This window comes from Diadema antillarum, unplaced genomic scaffold, assembly GCF_040938485.1.
Source record: "Diadema antillarum isolate AM-2024a unplaced genomic scaffold, OU_Dant_1.0 scf00000210, whole genome shotgun sequence".
NCBI lineage: Eukaryota > Metazoa > Echinodermata > Echinoidea > Diadematoida > Diadematidae > Diadema > Diadema antillarum.
Window position 1 is genome coordinate 890,999 of NW_027271099.1, and position 12,122 is coordinate 903,120.

General features: G+C 41.8%; 1 protein-coding gene across 1 annotated transcript in view; it reads right to left on the reverse strand.

Moving 5' to 3' along the window:
* Positions 1-421: 421 nt before the first annotated feature.
* The window catches only part of LOC139724262 (hyaluronidase-like), a 59,042-nt gene continuing 47,341 nt past the window's right edge, over positions 422-12,122 (reverse strand). Inside the window, exons 3-4 of the mRNA XM_071635404.1 lie at positions 993-1,279; positions 422-461 (exon numbers count right to left, since the gene is read on the reverse strand). Coding sequence (XP_071491505.1) covers positions 422-461; positions 993-1,279 — 327 coding nt within the window. The remainder of the gene's footprint in view (positions 462-992; positions 1,280-12,122) is intronic.

The window sequence follows — 12,122 nt, forward strand, 5'->3', positions numbered from 1 at the left end:
CATATTTTAAATATTTCATGATATTCATTGGGGCATTTCAAACTTGAAAAGCCAGAGTCGATTTCTTCCTATAGTATTGATATATTGCAGCTGTGAGAGCATATTTTTATTGTTGCAATACTTTGAACTACTCTGTAAAAGTGGATATTTTCGCGCGACTAAGTTTTCACGCTCGTAGGGGTAAGAAGAGTTTCGCGTGTTTTTAATTCTGCGGAATCAAGATATCATACTGGAACATTCTTGCAAGCAAAAATATTCGAGTGCTTTTATTTTCGCGCTAGTTTCGCGTTGCGTGAAATACGCGAAAATCTCAACACCGCGAAAATTTCCACTTTTACAGCAAATGACGACATCGTGTTACACACTTTTCTCCTGTGTAAATAAATCATTGCAAAGATTATAAAACACACACACACACAGGTTAACCACGCTTTAGAGGATTCCTTCTCTCTATCTTGATGCTGACCTCATGTCAAAAAAAAACGAAAAACAAAAAACAAAAACGAAAACAGTGAAAAAGACGGTCAAGGGTTGGAAACATATTGCTTCATCTGTCAAAATCACCTTTAATATTTGTGTTGAATTTGACAAAATGAAAGATAAGGATAAATGATGGTTTACTTCACCTTACGAATTTGCTGAACTTTGTTAGTTTGTTGAACGTATTAGTGTGCTAATAACCTATGATTCCTTGGGATTATAATACGAATCACGTCTATAGTATGCATGGTTTGTTTGTGTTGATAACTTTGCTGTTTATTATCTCGTTTTTGTTCTATTTTATTTTATTCTTTTTTTATTGTATTGTTGAAGTTCTGATAGAATATAGAGCTTAATTGACTGTGCCTCACTACCCATCCAAAATGCACAATAAGCTCGCTTTTAACAGCCATTGGACTATACATTATTCTGGACGGCTACAATCGTCCCCTTGCCATCCATGAAAACATCTACAGGAACAAAAAGTTTCTTCATGTCCTTTGGAATGTGACCAATTCTTCTGTCCAGGATTTAACTCTGGCTGTTTTCTGTTAAGACGAGAAGTTCCCGCGCACGACAGAATTTTGCCGACGCATCGGCCATGCCCGGAGCAAACTCGGCTACTGCACGCCTCAGCCCCATCTCTCGCCATCAGCAGCGTCGGGCCGAGAGCTGTCTCGATGTAATCACGCAACTCGAGGCACGTTTGGCGATTACCGTCATCCTGGACACTACCCCAGAACACGACACCGTGGGTTCCAAACTCGGCTGAAGTCAAAATGGTCGCATTTAGGTCCTCCTGTAAAAAATAAAATGGGGAAAAATGAATGAATACAAGAGCAAAGTATGGGAGCAGGTACACAGAATGGCTTATCGCCACTAACTTGGTCTGATATCAGATGGTCTACTTCCAAGATCGTCTAACACCAGCATGGTTAAACTAATTTGGTCTACTATCAATATATACAGTCACTAGCTATATACCGTTTCGTCTAATGACCACCGATGGTCTAATTTTGTCTCTTTGGATTTATTTCCACATTTTAAAAAGAGGGTATTAGATGAAATGAGCATAACCCACATGACTCATTTTGAAAGAAGACCAACTAGTGCAAATTAAGCAGGCCTAATGAGGATAAGTGGCAATTGGACTAAATGTTCATTAGACGAAGTGGTTGTAGACGAAACAAAATAAGCCAGTTCGGGGTTCCAGTTTGAGCATGAGCAGAAAAATGTCATTTGTATATACCGAGAGACAGGTTGCTTTTTTATTTCACTGAGATAAGCATCTGTAATGCTATGATAATTCAGAAATCCTCATAATGGTGCCTGCCAGTACATCCACCTGACAGCAAGCCTGGTATTTGGCATTGTTAAAAGAGAAAGTTTGTTAATGTATTCAAAACAGCACAATGAAATACATGCTTCCCATAAAGTGTTGATTGACGAACCATTCTGGTCCCTTCATCTACACAGGTTCATTCTTTGTTAGAATACGAGTTCCATAAATTGCTATATTGGGCAAGCTGCTGCATTATGTCGCTTTGAATAGAGTGAAGTGCTAACCAACTGAGAAAAATGAAAGGTCATTTTGTTCCCATAAATATGTGCACATGAGCTATCTCCGAAGTGGCTTATTAAGGCCGTGTCACACCTTTCCGGGTAAGCCTTGCGTGCGACTAGTGAAGAACAATAACTTATTTTTACTACCCGGAGGTCCCCGCTTATGACCCGCGCATGACAGTACCTAGCACGTATCTCACTCGTAGTCGCCCGGAGTTGCGCACGCAAGTCTTTTTACCCGCAACCATGTTTAGGCCCTGTCACACCTTTCCGGACATGCTATACCCGGGCTTATAGTGTGTGGGGATTTTCGAGGATACCGGACAATTTCTGAGGACGCATAAAGATTTGGGCGAGTCAGTGCATGTGTCTTACTTGCTGGACGCGTTCTACTTAAATTCTTCTTACGGGTATACTGTGAGACCTGTGTACCAGTCGCGTGGGTGCTGACAACTCAGTGAAGGAATTCCTCTGAAGGAATGGTAGAAATCCCACAGAATGTCATTATCTTGGCCGCATACGGGGACTGCGAGGTACCTGCGTGGAAGTTGCCTGCGAGGTGCTGCCGCTACGAACCTCCTACTGGCGTTGCGCGTGGACCTCTCCTGGCATCCCCGCGACTCACCCGGAAAAAGTTTGGGTCATGCTCAAAATTTGGCTACGGTTAAATGGGACTTGCGTGGGCACCTCCGGGCAACTACATTCGAGATACTAGCTAGGTAACATCAGGTGCGGACCAACTGCGGAGAGCTCCCGGTAGCAAAGTTGTTTCCCCGCAAGTCAAGCCGCAAAACTTCCCCAGATACAGTATGACAATGCTTTGAGTATGCTCTAAACTTGTTCCGAGTGAGTCGTGGAGGTACAAACATAAGTTAACACCAGTAGGACACCTTTACCGGCAGCACATCGCAGGCAACTTCAATGTAGGTACTTCTCAGTACCCGTACGTCGCTCGTAACAGAAAACGGATCGGTTTCAAGGCTCTCACGCAGGTCACACGGAATACACGCAAGTAGAATGTAAGTAACACGAGTCTAGCAGGTAAGACACAAGTGCGAAACTCGCGAACATTCTTGTCTGCACGTGGAAAATTCTCCTCCGTGCTGGAAAACCCTCCTCGCTTGCCCGGAAAGGTGTGACACGGGCTTTAGATCATGTTGGTTGAGACGAAATGGCTATTAGAGATAGGCTGCGTTTATCAACTCCTTTTCTCGGCAGAAACAGGTTATCCAAACAGCTTTCAAGGAATTTTTACGAGTTGATAATCGCAAAGCTGTTTTGAAAGCCCTTTAGGAAAGCCTTTTACGAAAGGGTGCGTTTATCAACTCTCCTTTCTCGACAGAAACAGGTTATTCAAACAGCTTTCAAGGAATTTTCACGAGTTGATAACGCAAAGCTGTTTTGAAAGCCCTTTGGGAAAGCCTTTTCGAAAGCCCGAAATTTGTGACGATCCAAACAGGTTTCCTAAACAGGTTATCAGAAACCTGTTTGTAAAAGCCTTTCGAAGTTGATTTGGCTGCGTTTATCAACTTTCCCCTGTTTAAACGACTTTCGAAAGCCCTTTCGATAGCCTTTTCGATAGCCCTTTCCATCGCCCTTTCGAAAGCCCTTTCCATAGCCCTTTCGAAAGCCCTGTCCACTCCCTGTACTATTATAATGTGCTGCTTGTTTCCGTCGGCTGCGTTTATCGACTTTCCCCTGTTTAAACGGCTTTCGATAGCTCTTTCGGGATAGCCCTTTCGAAAGCCCTTGCTATAGCCCTTTCGAGAGCCCTTTCCAAAGCCCTGACTGCCTGTACTATTAATGTGCCGCTTGTTTACTGAGAAGGAACGGCGAAAAGCAATTACCATCAGAAAGACATATCTTCCTTTGAGAGTGACGAGTCATGATACAATGCCACATGAATCAATCGTCTTCCTATCTGTGAGGCAGCTCCAGTTTAGCACATACTTCAAATATTTCTGAGTGGCGGCATGAGACATGGGATCAAAAGGAATGAGACTGTTGTTACTCTATTTCTTAAACCTTGTTGGTGAAAGAAACACCTCCTTGTTCCAAGCATATGCGTGCATTACACACAGCTGTATGTACAAACCTGTATACACCTGTGTACACGTACTCGTGTGCACTTTACGTGGCGCGCGTCTTTTCAGAAACCGGAAACGCATGGTTGCGTAACCGCAGTAGGGCGACCTAAAGGGCTTTCAAAACAGCTTTGCGTTTATCAACTTCGAAAGGCTTTTACAAACAGGTTTCTGATAACCTGTTTAGGAAACCTGTTTGGATCGTCACAAATTTCGGGCTTTCGAAAAGGCTTTCCTAAAGGGCTTTCAAAACAGCTTTGCGTTTATCAACTCGTGAAAATTCCTTGAAAGCTGTTTGGATAACCTGTTTCTGCCGAGAAAGGAGAGTTGATAAACGCACCCTTTCGTAAAAGGCTTTCCTAAAGGGCTTTCCAAACAGCTTTGCGTTTATCAACTCGTAAAAATTCCTTGAAAGCTGTTTGGATTAGCTGTTTCTGCCGAGAAAAGGAGTTGATAAACACAGGCTATGTTTATCAACTTTCCCCAGTTTAAATGACTTTCGAAAGCCCTTTCGATAGCCCTTTCGATAGCCCTTTCCATAGCCCTTTCGAAAGCCCTGTCCACTCTCTGTACTATTAATGTGCCGCTTGTTTTCGTCGGCTGCGTTTATCAACTTTCGATAGCCCTTTTGATAGCCCTTTCCATAGCCCTTTCGAGAGCCCTTTCCAAAGCCCTGACTGCCTGTACTATTAATGTGCCGCTTGTTTTCTAAGAAGGGACGGCGAAAAGCAATTACCATCATAGAGACATATCTTCCTTTGAGAGTGACGAGTCATGATACAATGCCACATGAATCAATTGTCTTCCTATCTGTGAGGCAGCTCCAGTTTAGCACATACTTCAAATATTTCTGAGTGGCGGCATGAGACATGGCATCAAAGGGAATGAGACTGTTGTTACTCTATTTCTGGTGAAAGCATGGACCTACTACACATGGACTAGTAACGAACGTCTTTCTTTGATCCTATCATCACCGCCGCCACCCTGACTATATGTGCATCTTAACGAGTACATTCAGGTGCTTGGATAATGACGATTGTGCAATCGTGCATCGTCACTGACAAAAGAACCATTTCCCTCATTGTGGCCTTATTTTGCCGGAGTGCCTTTTCAGACTCAACTGCCTTTGAATAAACACTGATGAAAGGGAGCAGCAAAGCCGGAAACATGACAGTTTTCCTGTCGTTCGATGAACAGGACATGAAGCTGATGTCAAAAGATTAACCACACCGGCCTTTCTGCAACTGACTCCTGCAATGACATACAAAAACGTCGTCCTCTGACGTTCGATGTACGTATACGTCACTCTTTTTTGTTCCTCGAGCATTTTTTTTTTTTGTCTTGTGGGCATGCGGTTCATATTCGTTTCTCATGCCTTTACGCACGTTCTACTGTCCTGTACACAATCGCCCCAAGTACGTTTGACATGTTCGACTTGTTCCGCAACTAGACCGTTCATGTAGTATACGTTCCTCCAAAACGAAACTTTAAGGCCGTGTCACACCGTTCCGGGCAAGCTACACGGGCTTGTGGCGAGGAGGTAGTTTTGAGCACGTAGAAGATTTTCAGCGGGCGAACAAGAATGTTTGCAATTTTCATTCATGCCTTGTCATACCGTGTCTGGGGAAGTTTTGCGGCATGACCATGATGACTTGCGGGGAAACAAATTTACTCCCCGGAGCTCTCCGCAGTTGGTCCGCACCTGACAGTATCTAACGCGTATCTCGCCTGTAGTTGCCCGGAGGTGCTCACGCAAGTCCGATTTAACCGCAGCCAAGTTTTGAGCATGACCAAAACTTTTTCCGGGTGAGTCGCTGGAATGCCCGGAGAGGTCCACGCAGAACGCCAGTAAGAGGCCCTAAGGCTGCGTTCACATAGAAGTATATTATTCGGGTATTCGGGGCTCGTTTTCGAGGGCACGCGAATAGCTTGAATCGAACGATAGGATTTCCTCACACCGGTTCACATAGGAGGGCATTATTCGAAACTACAGAATACCTGCGAATAGTATAGCAAAGTGGGAATCGAGCTTGTTCGATTTTCTTGCAGCCAGTGGCGTATCTAGGGAAAACGGCGCCCGGGTCAAGCACGAAAATTGCGCCCCTAATTTGTGAAAAAGTGTTCAACCCCAACCCCATTCCGGTAGGGACTTTCAACAAAGTCCACATGATGCTTTTTCAAGCACTTAAAAGGGATCTTTTTTGAGGGTGATTTAAATGTAATGAATTTTAATATATTTTAGCTAGCGAGCGCAGCGAGCGAGCCGAAAATTTTTGTATTTCAGCTTACAAAACATGGAATTCTTGTCATTTTTTGCTTACCAAATCTTACAATTCTAATCAAGATATAGTGACGGCCTTATAGATAACAATTTATACCAAAAAACTGAGGACTTTAAAAAATACTCCAAATTAATGCGCGCGAGTAAGCTGAAATTTGTATATGTCCTCGTCATCATCACGTATTGTTCTTATCTTTTGTTATATAAATTTTGGCGAGCGAGCGCAGCGAGCGAGCAGTAAATTTTTGTATTTCAGGTTACAAAACATGGAATTCTTGTCATTTTTTGCTTATTAAATCTCACAATCATAGTGACGACCTTATAGAAAACGATTTATACCAACAAACTGAGGACTTGAAAAAATACTCTAAATTAGTACGAGCGAGTGAGCCGAAATTTGTATATTTCTGCGTCATCAATACGTTTTTTTGTTATCTTTTTTCATTTTTTTGCGTCCCCCTCCCCCGTATGTTCGAAACCGTTGGCATCCATTTTTGATCCAATCGGCGATCCCTTCAGACCGAATGAAATTGCAGTCGCTGCTCCGTGTAACATTTTTCCTCCTAAATATAAACTGACATGAGTGAACACAATAGACATTATCATTAATTTGTCCGCGTCATCGTCACGTTTTGTTCTTATCTTCTTTTCTATTTTTTATACAAATTTTGGCTAGCGAGGGCAGCGAGCGTGCCGAAAATTTTTGTATTTCAGCTTACAAATCATGAAACTCTTGTCATTTTTTGCTTATTAAATCTTACAATTCTAATCAAGATATAGTGACGGCCTTATAGATAACGATTTATACAACAAACTGAGGACTTGAAAATATACTCTAAATTAGAACGAGCGAGTGAGCCGAAATTTATATATTTCCGCGTCATCATTATACGTTTTGTTATTATTTTGTTTGATTCGGGTTTATTTTGCGCCCCCCCCCCCCCCTCCATGTTCGAAACCGTTGGCGTCCTCTTTTGATCCAATTTGTCGATCGCTTCAGAACGAATGAAATTACAGCCGCAGCTGCAGCAGAGCAGGCACGAAAGCAGTCGTTGATGCTCTGCAACATTACGACCATGTGCATTATTAGAGGGGTTTTAGTACACGCAAAGAACACGATCTGAAAAGACGACTATCGTTAATTAACTTCATCAACTTTCTCTACTGATGCTGTCTTTTGAATCCCCGCCTACAATGGGTTCTCAGGTTCTATTCACTCTAGGTATTGGTACTTGCTAAACGCATCTCCTTTAGTTTCCATTAACAACAACATGGGAGGAGAATGGAAGCGATCAAGGCCCTCGCTAACAGACGCTTGTTGTAATACGCATTGCGTGCCTTTCTTTCTTTCTACTGTTTCCTATTGTTTGTGAGTTAAAAACTTGCGGCAAACTAAGTCACTGCAGCCGACACACAACGCTTACCGACTCATTCATGCGGCGGCAGCGGCACGGACACAAACGCACTTCAGTTTGCATTCGGGCTGCCGTATCGGTCAGAATAGCATAGACCTGTCCTGCGATTGGGTACACACCCAAGCTATCGCCGTATACGGTAGTGCGTGCGATGGAGCGTATAAACGCCGTTGCTAAGCAGGACTGTTCTACTGCTTCGTCCCGTGAAAGAAACAGGTTGTGAGCTTGAACATAGCCCGAACTTTGAGAGCGATTTTCTCCGTTATTTTGAAAATGGACTGACATCATAAGCGTAGTTAATATTCGTTTCTATGATCCATAGGGACGTCCAAATGAGTTGTATTACATATCAGTGTAAAGCTTAGAGTCTGTAGAATTCACATATAGGCATAACTACGATTTCGTTTTTTGCGACTTTTGACTCATTCCGACGGAGCGCATCACGAATACTTTGAAGGCAAGCATCTATTGGTCACACTGCCAATGTTCTACACACATTAACTGGCAACTGCATGAACAATTAAAAAGTGTGCATACATCTACATGATATGAAATATGCTTATTGGAAACAAAACAGATATAACTTTGAATGCACTTCAAAACATCAATAATTACTAGAAATCAATGGAGAAAAATTTCACTACAATTGACCCTTATACGTGTAGCACCTGGCAAAATATTTATGTGAAGAGATCTTTCATCCCAACTTTACTATCATACTGTATGCAATCTTATCTGAAATGTCCAAAGGCAAACTAATCGTCCAAACATTTCTGTCAACTGAATACACATGTACTGTAAAAGTGGAAATTTTGCGGTGTGAAATATACACGCATTTCGCCCAACCAGAAATTAGCGCGAAAATAAAAACACGCAAATATGTTTGCTTGCCATATTACGTTCCTGTGCCTGATGTCTTGATTCTACATATATTATTTAAAAACGCGCAAAGCTCTTCTTATCCGGCCAAACGCGAACAACTTGTCGCGAGAAAACATATATCCACTTTTACAGTATCAGTATGTGAACAAGCAGTATCAGGTACATTTAAAATACATGTATATACATGTACAATGTACATGTGTCACTTTTTCATGGTTATGAATAAGTGAATGATACTCGACCCCGTTACCAGTAACAACACTCGAACTGTGGAGTATTGGCCTACATGACTGATAAGAGCAAGTTCGTTCATGCGAACATGTAAAAATTTTGGCAGATTCGATGGAAGTACACATTTGTACATGTAATGTATCATCATCTGTCTAACTGCTGTGTCAGAATCTTCATTTTCCTTATCCCTTCTTGACCGTTCAATTCCTTTTGGTGACAGACCTTGTGTATTTACCTGATAAAAACAGAATTCTTACATCTTTGAAACCTCTTCTGAAATGGGTCAGAACCCAGATATCAACAATACAAGATGAGCACTGGCTAAACCTCTTATACTGCTTCATTGGTGATGTACAAACATACCTTCAGCGGCAATTAAGACATACCCCCTGTTGAGTATTGGCTGGAAGTCCAGCTACTATACTTCATATAATGTACTCGCTTCCATAACATTTATCAAAAATATCATAGTTTCATGCATTGACTATCTGTAATGGTCGAACTTCACATTTACTACAACACCCTTTTGCTTTTCAAAGGATATAACTGTACCATCGTCCTTACTAAAACTTCACAAAAAAGTAAAATAAATGTGCCTGTAAAGATGAATGAAGAATAAAGTTGATACAACATAATATGTTTTATCAATTTCATTCTTCTTGTGGTATAAATGACTACCACGCTTAGCACCTTTGTGAGGTAGATTATCACGATCACATACTGTTCATGGTCGGTGCAGCCGTGGGGGCTGTGGGGGCTCAATTTTTGTGCACCATGCAGGGGCGGATCCAGGAATTCTGTAAAGGGGGGGGGGGGGAGGGGGGCGTGACTAATATTTCTGGTGCCACTTCCGGGTTTCATTTCATTGTTTTTCTTTTTATTTCTATTGTTTTTTACGAAAAATAAAGGGGGGGGGGGGGGCGTGCGCCGGTTGCGCCCCCCTCTGGATCCGCCACTGCCATACAGAAGGTGTCAGTACTTTGGGCCCCACACTTTTTTCAACCCGAAAATAGGTAAGTGGCACTAGTGTGGTGGTAACAGGGGCGGACCCAGGAATTCTGTAAAGGGGGGGGGGGGGGGTGTGACTAATATTTCTACAGTGCCACTTCCGGGTTTCATTTCGTTGTTTTTCTTTTTATTTCTTTTGTTTATTTACGAAAATTAAAGGGGGTGCGTGCGCCGGTTGCGCCCCCTCTGGATCCGCCACTGTGGTAAGGTTATGTTTTTTTCTCTGAATAGCTTCTTCTTGCTTGTCAGGTGAAAACACCTGGAAGTGGACGGGTGAAGATGAGCTGAGGACCCCCCCCCCCCCCTTTTTTTTTAATTTTTACTTGTCAGCCGAAGAAACCCGGAAGTGGAAGTGGACGGGGAGAAAAGATGTTGTGTTTTTTGTTATCTTGTTGTTGGTTTTTTGTTTTGTTTTTGATTTTTTTTTTTGTTTTATGCTTGTTAGCTCATGAAACCCGGAAGTGGGCCCCCCACACTTTTGAAAATGCTGTGCCGGCCATGCTGTTCTAGGTTTTTCAATGAACTTACAAAGTCTACTCATCGATGTTTCTATTCTTGTTAGAAAGTCATTAAGCGCTTGCAACAACAGTGCTCTACTTGATAAAATCTGCCAGAGATTGAATGGTGTGCATCAAGGAAAACAAAATATAGCAGAGTGCAAATGATAAGTAGATCTTCTCGTTTATGTCATGCAGATTATCCTGGAGGCCACATAGAAGAGAATCATATGCACGATCAGGTACTGTACTGTGGTAACCACAGCAGCGACCCCAACACTACTGGTTAAGGCGCCCCGCGCCGGGGTATACTGGGGATACCTACATGCAAGTGTACAATGCGACACAAATAGAGAAGGAATTAGAAAATGCATGACAATTTTTCCAACCATTACTCAAAATTAATCATAAAACTTGATGATATTCTAAACCATTATTCATAATAACATGTCCCAAACATTATGTTGGAGTAAACCCCAATTCAAGCAGAGGAAACTACAGACATACGTTGTACTAAACATGTACACGTACATACACACATTTACCTACAAGGAGTGTGATCTGAGTTATCAATTATAACATTATATTTTTTTATCTCAGTGTCATTGACAGCAAAAGATCAAACAAACAAACAAACAAATGTAATAATTGATAACTTAGCTCACACTCCTTGTAATTAAAACATCTACCAGAATAATTCAGACTACACTCTCGTAAACCTAATTGTTGTGTGGAAGACTCTACAGCTCTATGATTTACTGCAAATATAACGGGTGCTTTAAAAATAAAACTTGAAAAATTCAAAAAGCCCACCCAGTTCTCAGTCGCTATGCGTCCATTGGAAAACAGGGACAGCACTTGATGATTTCCTGAAAATTATGTCTATATATACCAAATACCGTTAGTGCACCACTTTGCGACGTCTACAGGTAGGACCCGGGTTTTGACACCCAGCAGATAATTCTCGTTAAATTTAATACTATACAAACGTCTGACTTCAACAATCAACAAAGTTATCAATCACATTTCTAGTTTTTTTATAAACCCCGTTTGTCACTTGTCATCCTAATCCGATGGTGGAATATTTAGGGGAAAAGCAACACAGTGTCAGCAGAAAATAATGTTGAGATCAGCAATTTTTAGGGGTTCAAAACAATATGATGCATTTTGTATGACATCGCCGTAAAATGAAATTCACCCATGACCATTATTTTACTTTAGTATTAATTTGTTTACTATATCCTGATGTTTGATTTCTGCATGTAATCGCCTTAAGTAATTTCATGGCTGAAATTCGTGATTAATGAGCAAACTTGTAGAAGGCGTTGGCTTTGTGAATGTGGCACCAGATTTCGACATTCCCGTATTAAGACACGATAATAGAGAAAACAAGTTCTTGCGCTGGTGTGATTGCTGGTTTGCGTTCACAATGCAGTGTACGCGTACCGTATGCGCCATGCGTTTTATGTGTGATGCGTGCTGCATGATTGTGTCAAAAAATGATGCTGGGCGTCGAAATCTGATGCCAGCGACGGTGTGACGGAAATCGCTTAAAATTGAACAGGAGCGCATTCAAATAGGAATTTGTTCAAGGCATATTATTATTGGCCTTTTAAATAGTTCAATTTCATATCGAAATTCCGAGCTAAAACGGTGCAGTATTGATGGTAAAAGGCTCATA